Source organism: Pleurodeles waltl, chromosome 3_1, assembly GCF_031143425.1.
Source record: "Pleurodeles waltl isolate 20211129_DDA chromosome 3_1, aPleWal1.hap1.20221129, whole genome shotgun sequence".
NCBI classification, from domain to species: Eukaryota; Metazoa; Chordata; class Amphibia; order Caudata; family Salamandridae; genus Pleurodeles; species Pleurodeles waltl.
The window spans coordinates 935,220,238-935,245,506 of record NC_090440.1 but is presented as its reverse complement, the minus strand read 5'-3'; the positions used below and the strand labels follow the sequence as shown (position 1 = coordinate 935,245,506).

Here is a 25,269-nt window from a genome sequence, read left to right as displayed (position 1 = left end):
TGGTCTGGGCCTGTCTGAAATTGGCCCACCTTTTGGGTGGGGATCAAAGAGGAGCTCTCCGTGATTCTCTTAAGTCAAATAGACCATACCCTCAGGATTGCTTTACTGGGAGTGTTGGGGGAGTTGGGGGAACAGAGGATGGAGTGCACTTTTATCAGGGTGACAACACTGGTGGCCAAACATGACATTGCTTGCAAATGGAAATCCTCGGAGCCCCCATTGGTGGTGGAGTGGAGGAAGGGGGGTAGACTGGTGTGCCTGGCTGGAACAGCCCATATATGTGGCACTGGGTTGTCCCCACAAACATGAGAAGATCTGGGACAAGTGATGGACCTATCATAGATTAGGTGTGTGGATTTAATAATTGTACTTATGTATTGGAACTACTGTGTCTACGTGTGGAAGATGGTCATGTTTTACATTGTTGTTTTGTAAAAATCAATAGAAATTGGGTATCATAAAAATTGTAATATCGTATGGAGTCCATCCAGGAGCGATAGAGGGACAGCCGGCTAAATGAACAACAGATATGCCACTCATGTACAAGATTAGAGTGTAGATTGGAGCATTACAGGCACAATCCATGTAAGTCAAAACAAGCAAAAGACAGTGTAAGGTCCACCAAGGTGAATGTCCTGAAGCCTCCAGGAATAGTGGGTATCAGAGAACTGGGAGTAGTATGTGACCATCATTGTTCTAGTGTGAATGTTATAGTTAGATTTGGGAGGATAGGTAGGAGTGGTGTGGGAGAGTTTGGGGAGAACACAAGGGAGCTGCTCGGGGTATGCCTGATTATCACTCAGCGAAGATATCACAGGAAGATTATTTTAGCCTCTCTACCCTTTACATAGGTACCTGGGTCGGAACCGCACTTTTGGGAGGTTAATTGGCTCCATAGGTCTCCTGATTGGGGGGGTAACGAGGTTACAAAAAGCTGTGCTCAGTTACGCCGTTCTGGCTGGGAGGAAGGGAGAGAAAGCACAATTACACTTGTCTGGCTGGAAGCAAGGGAGGGGAAAGCACAAGTCTAGTTGCATGCTGCTAAAACTTGGTGCCAGGGTGTAAACTGAGCAGCTAGTTGGTGCTTGCTCCAGCTCTCACAGCAGAACAATAATAGAAAAGAAAATCTGTAAGGGAAAGGATCAGCCAAGAAGAAATGGTGCATATTTAAACAATTTTGAGACAAAAAATACAGACATGGTTTCTCTGGTTTAATAATGCAACAGTGATTCCAGATACCATTTTTTGCTATCGAAAAGCTGAAAAATGTAGACAGATGGGGCTGTGAGTCAGCTGACTGTGACGGGAAACACATGGGACTATTTGCATGGATTCCTTACTGTGTGATGGAAATTTGACAGGTTACCGGCAGCCACTCCAAGATGAAATCATTGAGAGGGAGAAATAATGAACCTGAGTTCTTTTGTTAGAAACCCATAAGAAACTGTTGGCAGCAATGGAAATACATTAATTTATGTGAAAGGGCATCCTTCAGCAAAGGAGATCCTTTCACAAAGGGGCAATGAGAAGTCTTTTGGGGAGTGAAGGGAGCATTATAGTGGCCATGAGTGGTTTTGCCAGAGGGGGAATTTGTTGGGTGGACAACTAGGTAAATTGAGTACACTAGTACACTGCAAGAGATGTTAGACATTACATTCATGGCACACCTACACGTATGGCTTAGTGTTTAGAGGTTTAGCAGTTATTGCCAAGGAAAGCATTAAAGTTATTATTTCATACTGGTACACATTGGGGGTTATTTGATTATTATTTTTTTTCCCCCTCTTTTACATCCTCCTCCCCTAATCCTTTTTGAACCATTCTGTTTTGAGGGAAGTGACAGGTGGTAAATAGAGTAAAATGTAATCAATTATTCTGTAATGTCTAAGCATTCCTATTTAAATTAAAGGTCAGTTATCATAGCAAGAGAATGTTTAATTAAAATATTTATCTGACACACAAGATAGTCCCTAAAAATATCCAAAATGTCACTTAGCACCTTCAGTTTTTAATAATTGAGATTTAGGCCACATAACACAGTGCAAATGGTCTAGTAAAAAAAACTGTGTAATGCCTGTGTGGTTTCTAAACAGTTAATCTTTAAACTCGTACTCTAATGATTATTTTGTTTCTGCTACTTTCTCAACTATTGGGATTAGAAGGAATTGTTTATTCTCTCCGTTATAACAAACAGGGAAATGTTTTTCTATTTACTCATTTAAACATGAAGTTAAGAAAAATCACTCATTATGTGAGGTGGTAATTTGACTCCTTGTTCTGTAATGTTACTAACCTAACATTTTGAAATTGTATTCACTACATAAATTGTTGCAATAACGGGTACTCTGGAGAATAGTACAACATTATCCGTGCAGGCTGTGCATTTTATGTAATACTGTATAGTTATGGTTCTGTTCTATTTCTAACTTCCTCCATATATGCATTTTCTTTTTCAGGTGATGTACAGAAAAGGCTTCCATGTGTGACCGCATAGGAGAAGGTGGGTAAGGTGTTTCAAGTCAATACCTTTGGGGATATATTTTGTGGGGGATAATCTTTATTTGTTATAAGCTACGTAAGATTTAAATAGAGATGGAAACAGATTTGCTGCATGTAGTCTGGATTGATGCGAACAGCTGTACAAGGAACTGCCTTTATTTCACTGCCACATGCTAGTGCCAGGACACCCAGATAAAAATAAAACTGCTTGCACTCATATGATTAATCTTCGATACATTTTAATGTGCAGTCTAAGATCAATTCTACAAGTGTTTGCAGTATTTGTATTTGGGTGTCCTGGCATTGACTTGTGCTGTAGATATAACGGGTGGTATAAGTTTCATGTTAACTTTCTTCGGCAATGCTATTATCTAAATTGGCATCCATTATTGGACTGCCTTTGCCACAGGATCGCGTGGTACCTCTGAGAGCAGAAACACATCATATTCTACTTATTCTGGCCATTTATGTGCATTGGCTAGTGGTTGCTTGAAGGATCTTGGTTGTTCGTAATAATTTGAGAAACTAAATGTGAATTTTGGGATGTATTGTAAATTCTGTGCTTTTCCTAACATTGTTTTTCATGCCATGTAGGGGAGGTTCAGTCATGACCAACATGTGGCCAGTGAGGCATTTATTTAGACGTAAATCACTGCCTGAATATTGAAACCCAATTTTTCTGAGTAACTATGCTAGGCTTTTTTTAGCTTAAGCACAAGCTGTTTGGTTGTGAAAGAACTATTGTAGATTTACAAGGAGCTTAAAGGGCTTACAGCCCACTAGTTGTTTACCACTGGTTGGGTATATTGTAACTCATTTGCTAGCTTCTTATTTGATAGCTTTCTTTGTCCATCTTGTGTTTGTCCCTCCCCTGGAGCATAGCCTCTTTACCATCGTCTTGTCGGGCCTCCACTGCTCACTTTCAGAGAACTACTTTTTCATTTTTATTTAAGCACTCCATCAGAGTGCATGTGTTTTCCAGCTCTCTCTCTTTTGTGTTTCCCAACCCCCCTGCCCATAACTCTACCCCCATTGCCCTCTCCCCAAAATACCTTCCTGTGTGCTGTTTGCTCTCTTTCGCTCTCATGGCTGCTCACATTCTCTCCTTGCATCTGTGTTCTCTCCCTTGTGTGTTTCTGTTCTGCTCACTTCCTCTTGTCCCTGCCCACCCTGATCCGTTAGCCCCCCCCCACCACTACTTTTTTTTGTTTAATATAAACATTTTGTTGAAGGGCTAGGCAGCAGATTGTCACCCTGCCACAAAAGAGCTTTTGCACGCTTAGTGTTTTTTTGTCTAAGTAGCGCCCTCCATCTTACATTTATCAGTAAAAAAATAAATTAAAACCAGCATTTCAATGCAACGGTTCTCGGATTTCGTTGAGTTAGAGCTATTAGCATTGTAAACTCCTAACCAGACTTTTATTGCCACATTAAATGGAAAATGACTTCACCCATATGACCGCATTGTATTATGGATGCAGGTGCAGAGGCAAAAATGCTCTTAGGAGGAGCATTGTCAGTGTGCTACAGAAAGGTGGTACACTCTGTCGCCCCTTGAGATAGCCCTCTGGGGGGATGCAGGGTATGACCTGGAGGCACCGCATTCATTATAATAGATTACACTGTCCCAGTTTGTGGCCGGCACACCTATATAAACATGTGATGTGGAGCAAACAAAGACATTGTACCCTATAACTAAAACGTGCCCAAGTGGTCTATATCACTACTAGTAAACAACTGAATTCACATTCTGACTTGTAGTCAATTCAGTCCATGCTTCAAACCAATGCAATCCCAACCTAGAGAATGAATTTCAAACTATTTGTGCTATGGCAGTTTCTTTTGGGCTTTTAAGTTAAGGAACATTATCATTGTCCAGCATTTGATTAAATGCTGTAACTCCGGATTTAAAAAATAATTGTAGCTTACGCATCAAGAATTTTGAATTCTTTTAAGGGCACACAGGCGAGAATTATGCTTCTGTCTGTACTGAATAAATTAACAGCAGCCAATAACAGTAAAACATGAAAAAAACTACATCATCCATGAATGCCAAGCCCATCATAGTCACATGCTACAATCACCAACAACCTAGACCTTTAAGAACCCATGGCACCATTTTGATATCCTATTTATTTGCTGCTTCACAGCCAATTAAGTTATTTGTACTTCATAATTATTGTGATTACATCTGTATTCTACATGGTTTTTAACTTTGTGGCTAGATTCGCAGCGTAATTGTTTCTAGCGATCCTCTGCAGGCTTATTGACAATGTGGCTTTCTGATCAGGAGAGCGTAGCTTTTGTATGTATTTATGCATATTTCCTTTCTTTAGGGGATCACTTTCTGCCTCCTTAGACCACAATCCCCTTAAGCGGGTTCTTCAATAAGCGGAGTGGGAGTGAGACGCGTCCACCATGATTCGACGGCCGCAGTCCTATTTTTAGTCCCTTGGGACTGCAAGCACCTGCGAGCATGCGCAGAAGTGCTGCGCTTCTTTCGAACACAGCAGCAGAAAAGAAAGATACAGTTTAGCTGCACTCTTTGCCGCTAGTGGCGAAATTCAGTGATTGTGCTCAATTCGTGGTCCCTTCACGCCCTACGGCATCAGAGTGCTTCCAGGGTAGTTAGTTTGCATAGGCTCTGCCTAGAGTGCTGCACCTGGTGTCTCCCTCCACATTTTAAGTTCTTCGGGCTTCGCCTTCCGGGAGTTAGCACTCCCCCCAGATACTAGCTTTGCTACCTTGATTTTTTTTACAGGTCTAGTTCCTTTACATCTGCAATATGGCCCAATATGATCCTTTTGAGGAGAATATAAATGAAAAACATGACCTAGTTGAGGTCCAGGATAACTGCCCCCCCTCCACCTCTGACTACGAGGATTCATTTAAGCAATCTGACCCTATTGCTCCTGATTGTTCCTCGCAAGGCTCAAGTTATAGCGAGCAGGAGGACGCCCCTGGTTCTGGTAAGAAGAGACATTCTAGTTGCCACTCTGATACAATTGAGAACCCCCTAAGGTTCTAACCTTTAACCCAGCCAATGTCGACCACCCTCAGTCTTCTAGCTGGACTCCTTCCCAAGAAGTGGCTTACTATGTTCAGGTTCACTTCAGACAGAGTTTTGATAAGAAACTCTGGGCCAGACTGCGCTCAGTGTGGCAAAGACCAGACCATGTTGGCAAACTTTCAGAAACGCCTGAGGTGGACCCCACCATGGTTCATTTTATGAAAAAATGGACTAAAGACCATAAAGGTCTGGACAGGGCTTGGCGGTCCTGACAGGACAAAAGTCTGGACATTTCAGGTCCCTCGCAAAGACACTAGATTTGGAATTTCAGCCCAAGGAGTGTGTCCATAGGCCTAGATATCCTGATTGGATGTCACAAGACCTGCTTGTCAGTTGGGGAATGCCAACATGGCCATTTCCACTTAGACGACATGCCATACTGATGCGAATAGATCCAAAGCTAAATTATCTTGCTTATTCAGAGGCAGGAGTGGTTGCACAGGGCCTCCTCTTCGGTGAGCCTTTCGTTAAGGAATTTAGGTAAGTTTGCTGCACCATATAATAGCCTGGACAACACGCACATTTCAAACAACCATTTGCAATGCAATGGGTCTTGTGTTTGCTCGGGTTAGAGCTGTTAATGTTGTAAATTCCTAGCTGGATTTTTCTTGCCACTTAAATTGAAAATGAAAAGTAAAAACATTAGTTGACATAGGCGAGCATGAGCGCGAAGGAGAGACACAAAAGGAAAAAGAAGTTAGCTCACAGCCAAACGTATTGGCAATTGTGCAATTACCCATGTAACAGAGTCTGTGTTGAAGGCAGTAACAAAACCGCCCCAAGGAGGGACAAACGGAAAGCATTTACCAATGATGATAAAGGATTTTTGAAAGGGCAGCCCACGAACGAGTGATAGTAATGGGCGTGTTCTTGGGCATGTTAAAAGCCCACAGATACATTACAACACGTCAGAGTGCTCGCGCATTCAACCTAAAAAGGTCTTTCATAACACCATTTTTGGCAGGGCCTGACTATATAGGGTACGATAGTCAGGCCAAGGTTTCTAACAGGGTACCCAACAAGATAATTTCTACTGTGCCCGCAGAACAGTCACAATCATACATCAGGCAATACTTTCTAATAAGTTCTAGGCCTGACATTATGAGACGCAAATCTTAGCAGCTCACCCACTGAGTTCTTCTGAGCGGTATACTAGATCTTTCAGATTAACACTGAAACAGTCCTGAAACATAGCACCTTTATGGATCTTCGAATAGAACTCCCATGAGCCAGCCCAGCATGGATTTCTCCGTCAAAAAGAGGCACAGTAGCTCTCACGGCCTCGTTATCACTGCATCTTTTGTGGTGATTTGAAATCTACTATAATGTTGCCAGTGAGCCAAACCGTGTTAGAATAACTACATGCCCAGAGGCCTCACGTGTCAGCGATGTGTTCCAGTGACTATCTTTGGGGGAGGTTTCATCTTTCATGCTCAAGATAAAATCCAGACACAATACGGTCAACATTCCACAAGTTATGCAGTAGACTGCTGCAACGCAGTTTTGTCTTCGCATTTAGTGAAGGGCAGTTAGTGTGTGAATGCATGTTAATAAGTGGGGTTACAAACACTCCCTTTAATATACACAGCTTGGCGCAACTTAATATAGATGCCCTAGGCTTGCAGTTTCGTAAACTAAGCAGAGGCTTGCTTCTGTTTACTGGTAAGTCAGCAGTTTCAATTTCTGTCATAATCTGCAAAAGTAAATACAGGAAGTGAGTCAAAATGTATCCTTTTGTTTTAATCAGGCCTTGGTTAATAAGATGTTTGCCCCGACTGTCTGCTCCAAAAAAAAATATATATATATATATATTTGGTCAAAAAAGGATACTGCTAGGTTTTTACTGACTTACTTCTATGTGCATACTAACTTAATGCATTCTCATTAGATTATGTCTTGTATAACTCGAACAATTGTGAATAAAATATAAGGGACTAGATGCAGGTGATCTTTGGGCAAGTATCCACCTCTACTCTCTGTTTAAACTAGAAATTTAACGGCTTAGTCAATTGTACTCCTATTATTCAGACTGTTCCCTCCTCGTTTAACGGAAGCATGCCTGGGCAGAATCGAATCCTTTAAGCCATGCATGTCTTCTAGTTTTTTCCTCTGGCCCTTATGGGTTTTGGCTGAAAAAGGCCTTCATGGCCTTAAGGATGGGAGATTTCTTTTTTTTTTTGCAACATCTGGCCCAATGACAGCTACCCCGCCAGGGGTGGTGTGACATGTAGAGGCTTTAGTAACACCTGTGCCCAGCCTTAATAAAGGAGCATAGATTTTTGCTTTGGAGCAAATGAAATGAACTGGGACTCCACTCCTGTCAACAAGCTAATATCCAGTCCTTGGATCCAGGCAACCCAATGTTAAATGTGTTATTGACTAAATTTATTAAAATTGCACAATCTAAATTCAATGGCACTGTGAGCAATGTACAGGTATAATCGGAATATTTTCACGCTCTTGCCACATTGCCTGTTAATGGATAGGTCGAGGAGTTCTAACTGCATACGTTGATGTTTAGTGCAATTACTATTTAATGCACCATGCACTTTAGGGCTGTGCCTATGCATTTTGTCTTTGTGTACTATGCGGTGCTCCAGGTTGGGTGGTTTGTTTTGTTTTTATATCCCAGTATGTCTTAAGCTTTTAGGAAGGAAAGTCTTTTTTTATTTTTTTTTGTCATGTGTGTCTAATTTATGATGTGTTTTTAGCATGAATTTAGTCTCTGATGGTATTTCTTCTTGATTGCGTTTTTGTTTCTTTTTTTGTATTGGATTTTATTATCTCTACAATAAATTATTATTCATTTGAATAAATTATACAAGAAAGAAGATAATGGGTCCTTCGCAGAAAAAAATGTGGAACCTGAAGACAATAGATTTGAATCAATGAGGGACTTTTCAGCCTTTCATCATTCTGAGGTGAATACAATGAGTACAATTTAGTTGAGTATTAGTAACATCTATTATTAGGGTACTTTGGAACTTGGTATTCAATCATCCAGTTGTTGTTATTTAGTTTAATGTTAACCAGCTGGAGCCCGATGTGGACAAGTCTGTTTCTCAGTAAAAAGCTGGACATTTTTCAAGATTTGTTTGTACTTTTACCTTCGGTGATAGAGGTATTTCTGCCCATGGCAATGAGAAGGTTAGTTAAGGTATTGCCATCGACAAAGAGCATCTTTTTTCTGAATGTTGGTGGATTCTCTCTCAGTTCGTTTTGTCTTGGTTTTGTGGGTATTAATATGTTGTTCATGTTTGTGGAGGAATGATTGAACTTAGCTGAGTTGTATGCTTGAAATTTGTTTCTCACAAATTCTCTTAAAAATCATGGTCTTCCTTATGCTTCTATCTTACAGGACATTCTTGCAGCCAGCAAATGTTTGTGGACTTAAAATTGTCATCACATATACAGCTGTCTTTGGGCAGTGCCCCTGGCATCATCAAGTGCATTCATGGCTTCACGTCATGTAGATAGTTGGCCACAAGTCCCTTAGCATCCACATCAAGCTGTACTTGCACATCATCTTCCAACAGCAGTACACAGTAAACCGAAATCCTTCACACCACTTCTAGCTCATGTAGTTGGTTAAGTGTTTCCTGCCTCAACAGCACATCCATATCTAGTTATGTTTGCACATCGCCCTAGAATTTAATATTTTAAACACCGCTCCTGGGAGCCTCATGCGTATGACACAGCATCAAGCAATCTAATTGACTTAAATGTTTTCCATCTCAATGGCACATCAAGATCCAGTTACTTGCCTCACTCTATGTGAACTGTACACATTTGCCGCAATCCTTGGAGCCATCATGTCCACGAAATAGCCACACGCTATGTATATTTTTACGCTTGTGCTATATCAGTGGTACATCCATTCATACTAGACTGGAACGCCTATTTCTTCTCATCGGAATACATATCTGCCATATTGAAGTTCACCACATCACACATGACAACATACATGTAGAATTGCATCAAAACCACAAAATGTACCTCAAAACACAACTGTTTCCTCAAGCTAGAGAATTGACCACCAAATGCTAGAGCAGAATTAAACAGATGACAAAATCCTTTGGCGTACACGAGGCTTGCATGCACACATTTTTTTTCAGACCGATCAATAAATAATTTAGTCTGCTGTCCAATATAATACAGTCCTAAACCCATTAGTCTACCCCAAACTTGCAGGACACTATAGAGCACAATTAATTTCTAAACGTGAAAGTAAATAATATCAACGGGCTGTCTTGAATTCGGTTATTGAGAATCAAAGAACTGTTCAATGTGCTCTAAATTCCTTAGGTGTTATTGGACAAATGGTGGAAATGCGGTTTATAGATTCAAATAGCATAACGTGGATAACAATATTTAACCTCAGTGGCATGGATCCTTGCCAGATATTCAGTTATCACTCTGAATATGTTTTGGTACTGTATATGTCAGTTGAATAAATTACATAGACAATGGTTGTCCTGAAAACCTGTCCTGGATCCATCCCTCATAGTTGAGCATATTGGCATACAAAGTAGTTTTGTTCAGTGCCAGGAATTAGTGTGGCAGTCAGTGGTGTAACAAAACTGGAGGGGGTTCCCCTGCAAAGAACATGATGGGTCCCCCTCCAGACTCACTCAGGGCAAGTGCTGTGCTGAGTGAGTCTCCTTTGTTACGCTACTTGTGGCAATATGTGCTTTTTGAGACCAAAAACGTTTTTTTATTTTTGCCAATGTTTTACAATGGTGAGGGCTTGACAGCGCCCACAACAATAAGGTGTTTCAAAAGCCATGTCAAAAGAAGACACGCATTGACGAAACCAAAAGACTCACAAAAAAAAAATGTCAGATCAGTTGGCTTTGTCAGTGCTTGTTTATTTTCATGCTTTCCATAATCTTGTTGAAAATGGCTACACTGATTTTTCATTAGGAATATTTTTTGTAAATTCTGGAATGCATCAACACATTTTGCTAAATTACACTTCAAAGAAATAGCATCTAAAATTTCATAGTAGCAAAACTTTTTTTGTCTACTTGCATTTTTTTCTGAACATTTTATTTTGAAAGCAAAGAATCATCACTCTTGCTTACACGCTTCTGCCAACATTATACTTATCCTAATACTGTTAAACTTTTCAAACATTTGTACACTTTTTTTCTTTTTTCACTGGAACCACTGTCAGTAGTGCAGTATGACCTTAAAACGTTTATTTTCAGCGCTCATCCTAATAATGAAGGCTTTTAATTAATGAACCATAAATATAAGTTTGAACAGCATTAACATATGGACACACATTACCTTAAGTGCATGCAGTTCCTTTTTCTTTAAACTACCAGCACAAAGGATTTGTGCTGAAGGGGGTTGGGCCTACTTGTCCTAAGGACAAACTAAACATGAAAACTTGTTGCCCTTGACTCCAAACAATATGTCCTGGGCGTCGGGCGATAGGAATTCCATATCCCTGTTTTAGTCACTGGGCTGACACCTCAAATAGTAAGCAGGCATCAGAAAACTATTGACAACATAGAGTCTCTAGGATTCTCCTAACCTATGCCCAATTCTACCCAAATAGCAGAGCACACAGTGGACTTTGTGTTTACTTTTGGCTTGACCTCCTCAGATACTCTTGGCAAATCCAGCTCCTGTTCAGACAATTCACTGACAAAAAGTAGCACCCCAGAAATGTCAGTTCTGTACAGATCCGGAAAAAGATTTTGCAGTTTCCAGAAATCCTTCATTAAACCTAGTTTCAAATCTTCCTCTGAAGATAATCCTGACCACCTTCTTGATTTGCTAAACTACACAACTGCCAAAGCGCTGTCTGTAGCTCTGCTACTGTTAAAAAAAAAAAAAAAAAATTTAAACCAACCATTGATACATTATACAAGTGGTTGGACTAAAATCTGGCCTTTTGAAAAGGCTAATATTTGTGAATCTAAATGACAGTGAAGGACATCCACAACTAATACAGATAAAGAACTATGCGAAAATGGTATAAAGGTCTACCTCAAACAAGTCCAAAGGGCTTGAATGGTTACGACTCCAACTAAGCAAGAGTTGCTCAAAATCTTCAGGGAAGCTTTTGGACAGCATTCTTAGGTGCTAAATCCTATTTCCTGTTGTTCCCAATGGTTTCTGCAAAAATCTGAAAGAGCAGTTGTTAAAGACCCTTAATGATATACTGAAGAAGCTAGAACTATCTTCTTTTGCTACACCCTTCAGCCAGAACTGTCTCTTTACTTCATATTTCAACCGCTAGCTCAACCTGCGGTGGGGAGGAGGTCATGGGTGAATGAGGAAGTAGGAAACAACCCCTTCTGTGCACAGATTTAGCTTCATTCAGCGACTGTTGGCCACAGACTGTGCTAAACTCACAATAGGTGACCATGCGGGCCTAAGGTTAATACAATAAGCTGTTTAGTTGGTGGTTATGAAAGAACCATTTGTTTACTAGGGTTGAAAAATTATCACTTCAAAACATAAAAAAAATTCTGTTGGTGGAATATCTTGTAACAGTTTTCAGTCTTCTGCTTTTTAAACCACTCCTTGTTTTACAGGTAGCTCTGGTTTTCCCTGTCCTACTTCGATTTTAGATGTATTTTTATTTAAGTGTCAACGGAGGACACCTCTCTGCCCCCAGATTAATTGTCACTCACACAGCTTGCATGTGCATATTTAGTTTCTTCCCTTTTCCTCATATTTAGCCTTTCAGTTTTTCCCCCCATAACACATGTCCTGTCTGGAAAGGCAGCTGCAAAAAAAATGTTTCTCTTTCCACCAGCCGTTTGAAATTCTTGGGTCTGCGGCCTCATCTTTGAGTTTGTGGTCACAAACTGAACTACTGAAAAAACATTCCCTTGTCTAGTTGAGGTGGTAGGGGGTGTTAGTTATTTTTTTTTATTTGACTCTGCGAATGTCAGTGAGCCCCGGGTTTGAGGACACTTCGCAGCCTAAACAGTTCAGCCATTCAAAGCCCACCCCACATTTTTGGTAACGCTGATTTACTCAAAACCTTGCAAAGGCACTTACACGAATTAAGTTTGAGTTTCATGTCAAATTGATGGGATTCTGTTCAGTGTTTTAATTTCTGATGCGGAGAGCAAATATTCCTATGGCAGTTAGAATCGAAATTGTCCCTTTCTGCACTTCCTTTATTCCACTCCTTTTCAGCACCCTGCAATAGCCAGCAAGATATCTCTTAGAGGTAAATGCTTGTTACGGGTGTCTGCTGTGACCATGGGTCAAGTCCTATCAAGGTTATCTGACCCATTTTCCCTTTGATGTTGGTAAGTTGTGTACCATTAAATTGGGTGGTGGTGACGTCTGCTTTACACTCTACTTAGAGCCAGCATAACTCTGTAATGAGGTGCTCTATAAAATAAAATAAGCTTACTAATAATGGCAAGCCTAAAAGTGGTAGATGGTGACTGTGAAAATCTTTCTTCTGCATGCTGTTTCATTGTTAGATGTGTATTGGCTTATCACTTGTTTTTGTGTGAAAATACGCCCAGGAATTTTTTTCCTGTGTTACTTATGGTTGACTGCTTTTTTTAGGGTCGAGCCTGCGTTGCATGCGTTTCGCAGGGAGACTCTTTTGTATTTATAAAAGGGCTCGGAGCCCTGTCAACTTCACATCAGTGTTTTTTTATTGGTTGGTGGGCTTCCCTAATAAAATCTGCTTGCTTTCATTAGTCGAAGGCACGCATACGTCATGCCTTTTCCGGTGGCTAGCCCTCCTCCAGCGCAGCGACCAAGTACAGAAAACATGCGAGGCTCGCTGTTTTCCATCGGGCTCGTGGACTTTTTTTTCTCTAATTTACGAGCCCGATCTCGCTTGGCAGAAGTCGAGCGCTTTACGTACTTGATTTCACTTTTTCGGGTTATGTACATAAATGCACTTTTGCCCGATAGGTGAAAAGTCGGGTTAGGAGTTTACAACGCGATCAGCTCTAACATGAGCAAACGTGAGACCCGATGCATTGTAAATGCTTGTTTTTTTAGGTCTCAGCTTACCAGACACCGAAGCTATCTGGCTTTCTGAAGACCTCTTGGGGACTTTCAGAAAGTTGACCTAGGAATGCATTCCGCCTGTTGATTACCATTGGCTTTGTTGTTTGTAACTCACATTTTCTGGCATTCTGTTCGGTGGCTTTATTTGCATAGGCTCTCCAGGTTCAGTTTGTCCCACCTGTTGCCTAAACTGTGTTTACTGTATCCTTCCACAAACTCCCTTTCTGTAAACAGGCTTTTAAATCTTCTTATCTTGTCACATTTGCTGTGCATTCAAAGGCCGAGGTCAAGTAAGGCACATTGGCAAAGCCAGTAACTCTTGCATAGGCGAGACCTATTGGCTTTGCCAATGCTTCATTATTATTATTCTTTGTAGTCGACTTTATTCGGGAAGTGACTGTATCTTGTTGGCAACTCGATGTGTTTGGTAAGCAGGAAGGTGTGTAAATAAGGCGTCTTTGCGCCTCTTGCCTTTTCCTCTTGCAGCATGTTTGTTGTTTGTGTCAATTGCTCGGCTACTTTAAATACGTGACACTTCAAGGCGCACAAATTGTACAAAAGAAAAAGCCTGGATGAGTCATAGCAGAAGCCTCCGCTGCACGCAAGGGAGTGCTGGCTCCGACTTAGCCCAGGCCGCCGCAGTGCATCGAGGAAGCAGCGTTAAAGGATGGATGTCTTGTGTTGAGGAAGGGCCCTTCAGCTAGCATGGTGCACGAGCATCCCAGTTATTTAAGGTAAGAACGGTGATCTCAGATTTGAGTAGATTTTCGCAGTGAAATGCAGAAATTCTATAAAATGGTTTTGGCGTTCGTCAGTGGTGAGCGCCCCGTTGCAGCAGAGTACTTGTGACGCAATACTCTCCCATAGGGTGTGTTTTTAAGCAAATCTTTTACTGGAAACACCGTGACAAGGACATTCATAGTTTAATCTGAACAGAACGTGAGTTGTAGATCCCAGGCGAGTGAGGTTAATTGTGAGCAAAGTGCAGAGACTTATCCGAGAAAAGGGAAGTATTTATTTTTTGGAGTTCAGCACGTTTCCCTTTCCTTTGAGGAGCCCGTCGGTTAATGGGTAGTGTGGTTGTATCTGGTGTGCTTAAGAGCTGAGCAGCAAAACATGTTAGATCATCTACCTACGTCCATTCACTAGACTAAAGGCACAACAGTAACCCCTAGGAGACACCTGCATTAAAAAATATACAGATAGAACATCGTGCACATATTCAACACGGATAACATAGCCAGCACCACCGTGCCACTATATTCCCACCTGCTGGGCCACTGACATTTTACCAACCTAAGAGGAGAGTTTAAAAAAAAAAAAAAACCTGATCACACCACTTAAGCATTTTCACTGCTCATCAAGTAAACAAGCCTCGTTGCAACACAACAAAGTCGTAGAAATGGACCGTTTCCCAAAAAAGCTCATCTTCACTGGGTGAATGACTCCTATTTAATCTGTTATGGGAACCTAAACATCAGGCAGAAACTGCTCTCTGTAGAGCGAACGTCACTACAGAGCTATACTGATCGCCGGCTGTGTGGTATACAAATCTATAATCGACTGGGTAATTCCTACGTGCCCAGGCGCATCAGGCTAGAAAGAGCCAAAGCTTAATTATGTTTACGTTTACTTCTATGATTCCATTGGAATGGATTTCTCACCGGGGAGACATCGCAGCATTCCCTATTAAACCAGTTTTTGGGGACCGAAAATGTATTTCAGTAAATAAGAAGGTGATGGTTAGAATCTCTGGTCCAGAGCGTTTCTGCTTCATTATAATAATTACAGCCAGGCGTGAGCGCTTGCTCGTTTATTTAGGGAAATACATTAGAGAGCTTATGTCGGAGAGGGAATCTCTGGCTAGAAAGAGCTGATAGTAATCCCAAAGTTAAGGATTCGGGAAGTTCTTCCTCTATAACTGGTCGTTTATCCCGCTTCCTGTCACACAGCTACACACGTTTTATTGTGGAGAACACCTTTGGGAGAAAGTATCATCACACCAGTGGTTTTTAGAGCCAGGTTGTAATTTCTGATTGTGAGTGCAGGTAACATCACCACGGCACGTTGTTTCTGAAATAGCCTACATTTTTGGAGTGCCTTTGAATTTCTGGATACCAGCAGATGTTCCCAGTGCTGGGTTGCGTGTCAGACAGTTGGACTGCAGAGAATGCGGCAAAAAGCTGCGAGTGTGGGACTGATGTCAGCTGGCGCTCTGGAGTTTTTCTGCTACCCTATATGCTTCCATGGCTTAGACTTTTCTAACCTTCTTCACACTGTCGACATTCCCTTCGTAATTTTACTAGCACCTGATCCTGCTAAGAGAGTAACTCCATGTACCTTCTGGAGACCACTGTTCATTAGGGTCATGCGCGCGCAAGTGATCCGTCCCTGTTATAATCGCTCTTTGGGCTTTTAGCCACGCCCATGGCATGCCTGTCACTTTCATTGGTTCGTGGGCTTGCCTTTTAAAATCCGTTTGATTTCATTAGTGAAAGGCATGCATATGTCATGCCTTTTCCGGTGCTTAACCTGCCTTGAGCGCACCGGCCAACTACTGAAAACATACGAGGCTCAATGTCTTCAGCATGGTTTCCAGACTACCTCATCTTTTTATTTCCCACACAGTGTAATCGCGCTGGGTTTTACATAGCGTGATCGTGCTCAGTTTTTGGGGTTTTCAATTTCAGCACGATTGCACTGCGTTTTACATAGCGCGATCACACTTTTTTTTTTTTCCTTTCTGTTTGTGTGGCAAGAAAAGTCCGGTTAGGAGTTTACAATGCTAATAGCTCTAACTCGAGCAAATGCGAGACCCGTTACATTGCAAAAGCTTTGCAGTGCCGCCTGGAACCTAGGTTCATTTCTATCATTTGATTGTTATAGTGTTGTGAGGATCTCTGACAGAAAGCACAAGGGCATACTTTGCTTTAGAGGGAGAAGGAGCAAAGAACTTTTAGAGGGAGAAGAATACTGAAGATTGAAGGCTGAAATTAAGTAAAACTCAGTTAATAGAAAGGTTGGTGTAGATAATTCGAGTTAACTGAAGCAAACACTGTAGGGAGCGGGGCGTTGCTTGATCGTGTGATCATAAGTCTGAATTTGGCTGGGCTATACAGCCTTACATCCTTCAGAGGTTGATGAAATATCACGATTGTGGTATACAGAAGAGCTGGGCATTAGTACAACTTGCATCATTGCCAGTTTTGAACACAAGCTTTACAAATAGTGTATAGTGGTGTGTTATATTAGTAACTATTCTAGAGAGGACATTGGACAGGATGAATACGTTTATTAGATATGGTGGAGGAAGTTCGAAGATTAGAAGATAGACTGCAGGGAGACGAGCAATAGAGAAACGAAATGATTTTGTTGAGGCTTGTGTATGATTTTAGAAGTGATGACGTGCATGTAAAATGCTGCATTGGATTGTTCTTTAATCAATGGACGCAGAGCTGTTGTATGAGGACTATTTAACGTGGTAGGTCAGTGCAGTGTCAGTGCAATGCTAGATGTATGCATGGGGATAATGTTTGATGTAGAGGTGGTTAATTAGTGTGGGGTATTGAACTGGTTTGTGCACTGTGCATGGTTTTATTTTTTGATGTTCTGGGAGTATTTTTGTGTGTGTGTATATAATGAGTGATTGGTTTGGGATGCAGTGAATATCTGAGGAGTGGTGGGTGCATGGGCTATGTTGCAAGTGTGCTTTTAGACTAACCTTTGGAACGTTATAAGGAAAGATGATTGATAACCCTAACGGTCAGAGTATATAGATGTCATTTTTGTAATTGAGATATCACTTTGGATCGTGGGAAGAACCCCCACATGCAGCTATTCCATGGTTCCTTGTCGCCATGCCCAGTACTACATCAGTCAGCATTCAGGGAAGTTGGCAGTTGAAGTGCTGGAATGGAAAGTTCGCCTCTGAGGTGCCGTGTGTCTGGTGATAGAGACCGAATGGCCCACTTGTCTGGTTATAGTGTTCCTTGTGATGTGGTGTGTCTGCAGATATACTTTGTGAAATATAGACTTGAAAGGTGCGAACTGGTCTTAGCCCGATAAGGGGCTGGAGTAGGAGTTCTAGCGTGATATAAGCATGTAGGTGCAAAGTGCAGAATCAGACTAGTGGAGAATTGAGGGGTATAGAAGTCCGTACCTGACGCGCAGCTGTTAAGAGGCTTTGCTAATAGTTGGGTAAATGTTGCATAGGGAGGCCAGGCATGCTTTGGGGCGCGCATCTTACTGTTGCTGCTTTGTGAGAGGCTGAGAGGGGTGATGCAAGTGAGAAAAACAGTTATTTCCTTTTAAGTGTGCTTTCTAGGTCTCAGCCCACCAGACAGTGCAGCTTATTTATCCATCACCGAATACACTTCACCTGATGTAGGCGTAGGAACAGCTTCCATGTAATCTAGTTCCAAAACTGTTGAATGAAAGTTATAGAAAATTTGAAGATGCAGCTGAATCTTTACCAGTGCACGAAGAATTGGGCAATGCAAACAGGCAAGCTTGGCACCAGGACAGCTACTGTACACACAGAGTACCGGGACTAAGGGCCGTTCCCCCGCTAATGCTCATAACCCTCCCTACAATGACTGCCAGTCTCCGCCTACTTCGGTTCGTGTTTATTCCATTTACCTGCGACAATATTTCGTTAACATGCAGCGCTTCATACCTCCTTATGTGTTTTTTTTAAAGTGGTGTCAGCAATAGGTGGTAAATTTGGAGGTGGATGTGAATTGCTGACTCTACCCTATGCTAATTTGGATCGTTGTAGATGGGTTGGGAGTATATATTAGCGAGTTTAGCTCGCGATGTGAAGGATAGTGACCCGAATTGGTATTTCTCAATGTTGGCGAGTCATGTTCATGTCTATGGGGTCTTTGGCGCGTGCAGTAATTTATCAAGCATGTCCAAATATATGCAGATATTTTTTATGCTTGTCTGTAGTCAACATTATAGATTTTGCCCTGTCTTGTTCCATGCGACCTGGCTTTTCCTTAGAAGGTACTTGCTATCGTGTTTTTTTTTTTTTTTTTTTTTAAGCAGTCTGCCTGTTATTGCAAGCAGGTGGCCACTTAGGTATGCATATGTCTCAGGGAAAGGTTTAGATTTCGCCAACATCATGATTTTTTTTTTTTTTTTTTGACAAAATGGTTAGGATAACTTAACCATTCTGGAGTACTTTGTTTAAATGTTCAAACCAGCAGCATCATGTGCGCTTGTCTTCGTTTGGAGAAATATATATACTAAAAAAATCAAAGGTTAAAGTAGCGTTATAGCAAGGTGAAATCATCAGTTAAAACATTTTAAACTATGAAAAAACACTGAAATTCACCAGTTGCAGATAACTGAAGAAACTATAATTCTCCTTCACCATGCACAGTGTTGTCATTGATGATACAATTTCAGATGTCATCATCCATGTTATTCGATATGTCATGAGAGATTTAGCATGTGAGGTCATAAGTGCTGCATGGGTAGGGCTCCCTGTGGGCAAACTGAACTAAGGGCAAGCGCAGCATTGGATTGAACGTGGGCAGCCGACCCTCATGGTTGAGTAATGCCAGGGCCTCCCTTCTTTTTCTTTTTCCTGTGATTCCATAGTTCTGCTGTTCTACAGCGAATTTACATGGGGGAGGGCCTTGCTGGGTGCCGTAGTGGATAGGCAGTACCATGGAATAGCAGGGAATAAAAAGACTTTGAATCTGAAACCCCTTTTCTTCCCTCCATAAGATTCATGGTCAAATTAACCCTACCCAGCCCCTTTTGGGTTTTTTCTTTTTTTTTAAAAATTCATCAAGGGAAATAAATAAGAAAAAATGTACCCATTCCGGACACAGCCGCCTTGCTCCTCTTCTCTTCTTCTTTGGTGTCCCAGCATTCCCTGGGACACCAGTACAGACTCCCCTGCAATCATTGCGCTACTCTCATGCTAGACCTAGCATGAAAGCAGCGCCAGGATTGGTCTGAGTGGCTTGGTCTGCAGCTCAGACTGTGCATTGGAGCCTGTGCAGTTTCGCCAACCCAGCTATGTTACACAGCCAGGTTGGAGAAACCTAAGTGCGCATGTGTGTTTGTCCGCCCTGAGACGGCTGGCCAAACACACATGTGCACTTAGTGCACAGACTCCACTCCCCCTCCCCTCTTCTCCCTCCCCTGGTCCAGCCCTGCCCCTCCCCGACCATGCTGCTGGCTGAGCCAGCAGCTGTGCAATAAAAAAGTAATGAAATATTGTTTTATTTTACAGCTGCTGGCTCTTAGCCAGGGATGCGATGCTCCTCCGTCACTGCAGAGGCGCCGTCCCTGGTAGAGCCTAAAATAGCATGCACTAGGGCATGTGTCTCACTTGCGAGGCACTATTGTTAACAGAAAGGGCTAAGAGTCTGCCTGTTGCTTATAATTTGTTAGGTTCCTTGGCACTCTTCTTCACAGTCTCCTAATTGGTCACTGCAGACCAAGCATCACTTCCGTTCCTTTCTGTGGAGCAGGGAAAAAGTACTGTTTGATTAAACTTAATCAGTTCCCATCCGCCTCTCCCTATGTGATTGAGGTACTTCTTTTTATCTTCTAGTGCCTTGCAAATGGAAGGCATGTAACTGGCAGGCAGACGTGCCAAGCAGATCCAACAAAATTGCAAAGTTTTATTTTCTATAGTTAACTTACTTTTATTTTGCAAGTCTTTTCTCACTTTGCAGACTCATGTCTTGTTTTATTTTTACTTGTTGGCACTGTTCCCAAAATGATGATTATCTGGTTCTAAATATTGCAAAGCAACATTGTTTCTTTCTTATGTTAAGTTTTCAAGATGATTCTTTAACATGGGGTCTTCAAACTGGGGGGCTGGCCCCCTTATGGCGGGGAGAAGCTCAAATGATCCGAAGGAGGGGTACGAGGCTCTGGCCAAATAAATCATTATGCTTTATAACAGGGCTTTGTTTTAAGATGAAGACAAAGATCATCAGTAAACCGCTGTGTATTGGGCCAACACTAACATGTTTTGTCATTTATATCTATAGCGGGAATATGTGTCAAAATGGAAGGGACTCTATATACTCTTCAAAACCCCTGCCCCGCCCCCGATACTCACTTTGGATACTTTTGTACAAAGTAAGGCCTCCCTGACCAGAATAGTATGTTTGGCATCATGCATTTGATTGCATTTTTAACTTCAACAGAACTTAACTGTAATGTTTAAATAAGTCTAGACATATTTAAACATTGTCAAGTTATTAGAATAGTTGTGAAAAATCTGGAGGGGGCCCGATGATTTTATTATTTTCACTGGGGGGTGCACTGCTTTAACAGATAATTGTGTAGTCCACCTCAATCCATATCACTCCAGTCCGCCCCACTCAGTCCAATTGAATCCACCCCTGACCACTCGAATACACCCAGACCAATCCAATCCATTCCATCCCACAACCCAACTCACTCCAGTCTTGTGCACCTCAGTCTAATTCACTCACCCCAGTACAACCAACCCAATCCTCTCTATCTACCCCAATCCAATTCACCCCACACCAAGCCACCCCAATCCTCCCCACTCCAGTCTGCCCCACTCCAGTTTACCCTACTCCAATCCACTCAGTCCTTCCACTCCAGTTGATCCTTCTCCAATCTACCCCAGTCCAATCCAGTCCACCTCACTCTAATCCAATCCACCCCACTCCACCCCAATCTACCTCTCCAATCCACCCCACCCAAGCTCTACCAATCCAATCCACTGTAATCTAATCCACCCCACACTAGTCCAGCCCACCCCACACTAATCTAGCCCACCCCACCGCACTCCAATCTAATCTGCCCCATTCCAATCCCGTTCACACCACTCCAATCCGCCCACTCCACCTCACTCCAATCAACCCACTCCAACCCACTCCCATTCACTCCAATCCACCCACTACAGTCCAATCACCACCCCATTCCAGTCCACCAGCCCACCCCAGTACACATCATTCTACTCCAATCCATTCCGCCCCACCCCAGTCCAATCCACCTGACTCAACCCACTGCAGTCCAATGCACCCCACTCCAGCCCACCCCAATTCACCTCACTGCAGCCCAGTCCACCCATCTCCAATCCAGTCCACCAAAATCCACCCCTTCTCTAACCCAGTCCACCTCACTCCAATCTGGCCACCCACTCATTTCATTCCAATCCACCCCACTCACTCCAATCCACTCACCCATGCAATCAATACCAGTCCCTAGTCCACTCCAATCTGTCCCAGTCCCCTCCAGTCTGTCCCAGTCCACTCCAATCAACCGCAGTCCACCCCACTCCAATCCACCCCTTTCCAGTCCAGTGCATTCCAAACAGTTCACCCCACTCCAGTTCACTCAATTTCACACTGCTCCACCCCAATCTAATCCACCTCAGCCAAATCCATCCAGTCCCATCCAAACCAACCCACCCCAATCCATCCCCCTTACTTCATCCTCATCCATTCGAACCCACCCCACTTGAATCAAATCCACCCCACTTGAATCAAGTCCACCCACTATATCCAATTCAGTTGAATCCAACACACTCCATTCCGACCCACCCCAATCCAATCTACTGCACCCCACATCAATGCACCCCACCCCAATACACCCTTCTTCAGTTCAACCCACTCCAGTCCACCCCACTCCATCCTACCCCAATCCACTCCACTGAAATCTAATCCACCCCACTCCGGTCCAGCCCACTCCACTGCAATCCATTCTACCCCACCCCAGTTCAATTCACCCCCTTCAGTCCAGTGCACCCCTCTCCAGTCCAGTACCTCCCAACCAATCTGCCTCACGCCAATCCACCCCAGTTTACCTCTATCAACTCCAACCCATACAACCCCACTCCAGAACACTCTGCACACTGTCACTGAACTCAACCCATCTCTACTTTACTCCACTCTACTCTCCTACTTCACTCTACAGCCCTTTACTCCCACTACTCCACTCTGACACTCCATACCACTAACATTTAGCCATGCTGAACAGCAGCCATACCGGTGTACAACATGGCTAAAACCTATTTCCAAAGCCATTACCTTGTGCATGGGCGAGGCCTGTCTGCTTTGCCAATGCTTGTTTTTAAAGTGATGTGCTTTCCCCATGCAGTTTTCCAGCAGAAAATTAAACATTTCATGAAGCTTCGTAAAGAACGGTGCCAAAGTTGCAAGCAAACAAAAAAAATCATTTTCTATGGAAATGTGATTCTAAATATAACTACCCTGTGAAATACATAATGCATACATACACCAGGGATTCTATTAATCCATTGCCCTGTGCAAGAGCACTCGCATTTTGATTCTGTCCACCACAGCATTGGGCAGTGGTTAAGCTCACTTCAGCTTTTGACTCTATTATGATTGATGGCCTGATGGCATTTTGGTCTTGATCATGTGCCCTTGCTTCTAATAAGTAGCTCACGTAGTTGCCAAGGTCTGTAGTGACTTAATTTTTTTTTTTAACTTAAGCTGCTCTTGAGATAATTAACTTTGTTTTTTGCAATCATCTACACCATCTTTTAGACCTGGCGGTATTTTTACTTCTGTTAAGTTTACACCTTTAATTTCAGTTAGATGTGTTTTACAGAAAATAAAAAGACATTTTTAGAAACCTGAGTGTCTAGTTTGTAGACACAAACTTTTTTTTATCCTGAATACATTTTTTAAAAAGAATATTTGTAATGTGCGTTAACTTTCATTTTATGCTTATATTAGGAACGTTTAGAAACTCTCTGGTCCCTACGTCAGCTCTTTTTGTGTTATGCCATAGGGTCTTGTGATCTGAATTCGTATTGCAAGTCCTATGATAATTTGCATGTAACCATGTGCTGTATCTAAGAATAGAATTTGACAGATGACCTCCTCAACTGAATGAAGCTTAAGAGTACAATACATCACATAATACTATTATTAGTAAATCTACTTTCTCAGAGAGGCATGCAAATTAATTGTATGGCTGCCCATCAAGGAAGAGCCATGATTCTATAGAGCCTGACCAAGCATGTAACCATCTCCCCACCGAAGATATAGCTCTAAATGACAGAAATCCTGGTTTGTCCACCCTGCAGCTTGTTTATATAACCGGTAACCGAAAAGCAAGTAGCATGCTTCATAACCAGCGAACATTGGAAAAACTGATAACATCATTTATTCCTATGAGTCCAGCTTGTTAGAAGCACTCAATAGCCAAACAAATAGTGCAGTGCTACCCTCCTAAAAGTCCTTATGCTTATGTTTAGTAAAAGAAATAAAAAGAAAATATTTTTTTATCATCCAAAACCTATCTTAGTAGAGCAGGATAATGAAAATGAGAAACTCGTGGCCTCAGTAAAACGTATTATTTTTTTACTGCAGCTGATCTCAACTCTACTTCTATTGTGCCCTCTTCTTGAAGTACTTTGTGGAGGGTTCCCAGGCCTCTTTCTCTAGATACTACTTTTCTTCTGGCTAGCTTCACAGCTCCAAAGACCTTCTACCGGTCTTCAGATTCACCTGATGAACAAGGTCTCAATTATGTCCCTGAGATTCACGCCCATGTTAACAGCTGGTAATGCCTGGATTCTAATGTTCTTTGATCATATCAGGTTTCCTAGCTGTTCCACCTGTCCTCTAGGCACATAATAGAAAGCACTGCACACCTCTGCTGTTCAGTGCTCGTCCTGTTGTCTTACTCAAAGTGACAGTGTTTACTTTAATTGTTTCATGTTGCTGTCTTCTTGGCTATCCTGTCAACATCTGCCTTCAAACTTGATTTAGATTGGTCTCAAAACTTAATATATTTTTTTCCCACCTAATTTCAATTTCACCTGTGCTTTTTCCATTGACATTTTGGTACGTGCCTTGTGACAAACTTCCTCCATAAGCCTATTGATGAGCGAGTGACTTGGATTGAGGCTCAGGTGACAGTGCGCACACTGCTGGGTTGCTGCAAAAACAACTCCGGGCTCTTAAAGGAACTCCGTCTATCATTTGCCAATTTCTCTTAAAGGAACTCTGTCTATCATTTGCCAATGTCTCTTGTGGAAACGTCCCTCTTCATTTGAAAGCAGGAGCAGTTTGTGTGGTCCACAGAGCCCTCATTGTACACATTTAATTTCTCTCTTCTCTGCCTTTAGAAGTGCTTCTTAAGTTTCTTCTTCAACTTTGGGTTTGGTAATCAGGGAAGTAGTGCTCCAACTGGGAAGGGATGTTAGCCTTCCAAGGCTGTTTTTTGACCCCTTGCCTGTTGCCTGGCCTTGCTAAGAAGCATCGCATCAGCAGGTTTCCTTGTGCTGATCTTCTCAGTGCCACGTCGCTGGCATTCATTCAAGAACTTTCCATTTGGTGCTATCCATGCCCTCTGGCTGACCGTAGCTTGATGGTGTTGGTATCTTCAATCAATTTTTCTGGCACCACTGCCTTCCAAGACATGGCTCAAAAGGGTCACCAAGAATTCCTCCACCTGATTAGGAGGCAGTGGTACGATTCAGTACTATCGGGTAGGGACGGCAGGAGAAGAACTATAACTAACTGCAAACCGAGCTCTAGGAAAGGCGTACAACCTGTTGCTCGGTTGACCAGATCCCATCAAAACATTGTTTCAAGCACAGCCTTATTATGTAACTAGACAGACGTTGTTAATATCCTTCAACTGATTTTTATTTTACCAGTGAAGAAAATGCTACCTCATATAACTTACTATATTAAACATATTTTGACATT

The 25,269-nt window shown here is 42.2% G+C and overlaps 1 protein-coding gene across 3 annotated transcripts in view; it reads left to right on the top strand.

The window, feature by feature from the left end:
- Window positions 1-25,269, top strand: part of STK40 (serine/threonine kinase 40) — a 354,611-nt gene that overhangs the window by 38,859 nt on the left and 290,483 nt on the right. For 2 of the 3 annotated variants that reach the window (XM_069223947.1, XM_069223948.1), the window contains exon 2: window positions 2,457-2,500. In XM_069223947.1, coding sequence (XP_069080048.1) covers window positions 2,479-2,500 — 22 coding nt within the window. In that variant the 5' untranslated portion in view covers window positions 2,457-2,478. Of the gene's footprint in view, window positions 1-2,456; window positions 2,505-25,269 lie in introns of all 3 variants that reach the window. The other variant, XM_069223949.1, reaches the window with a different exon arrangement.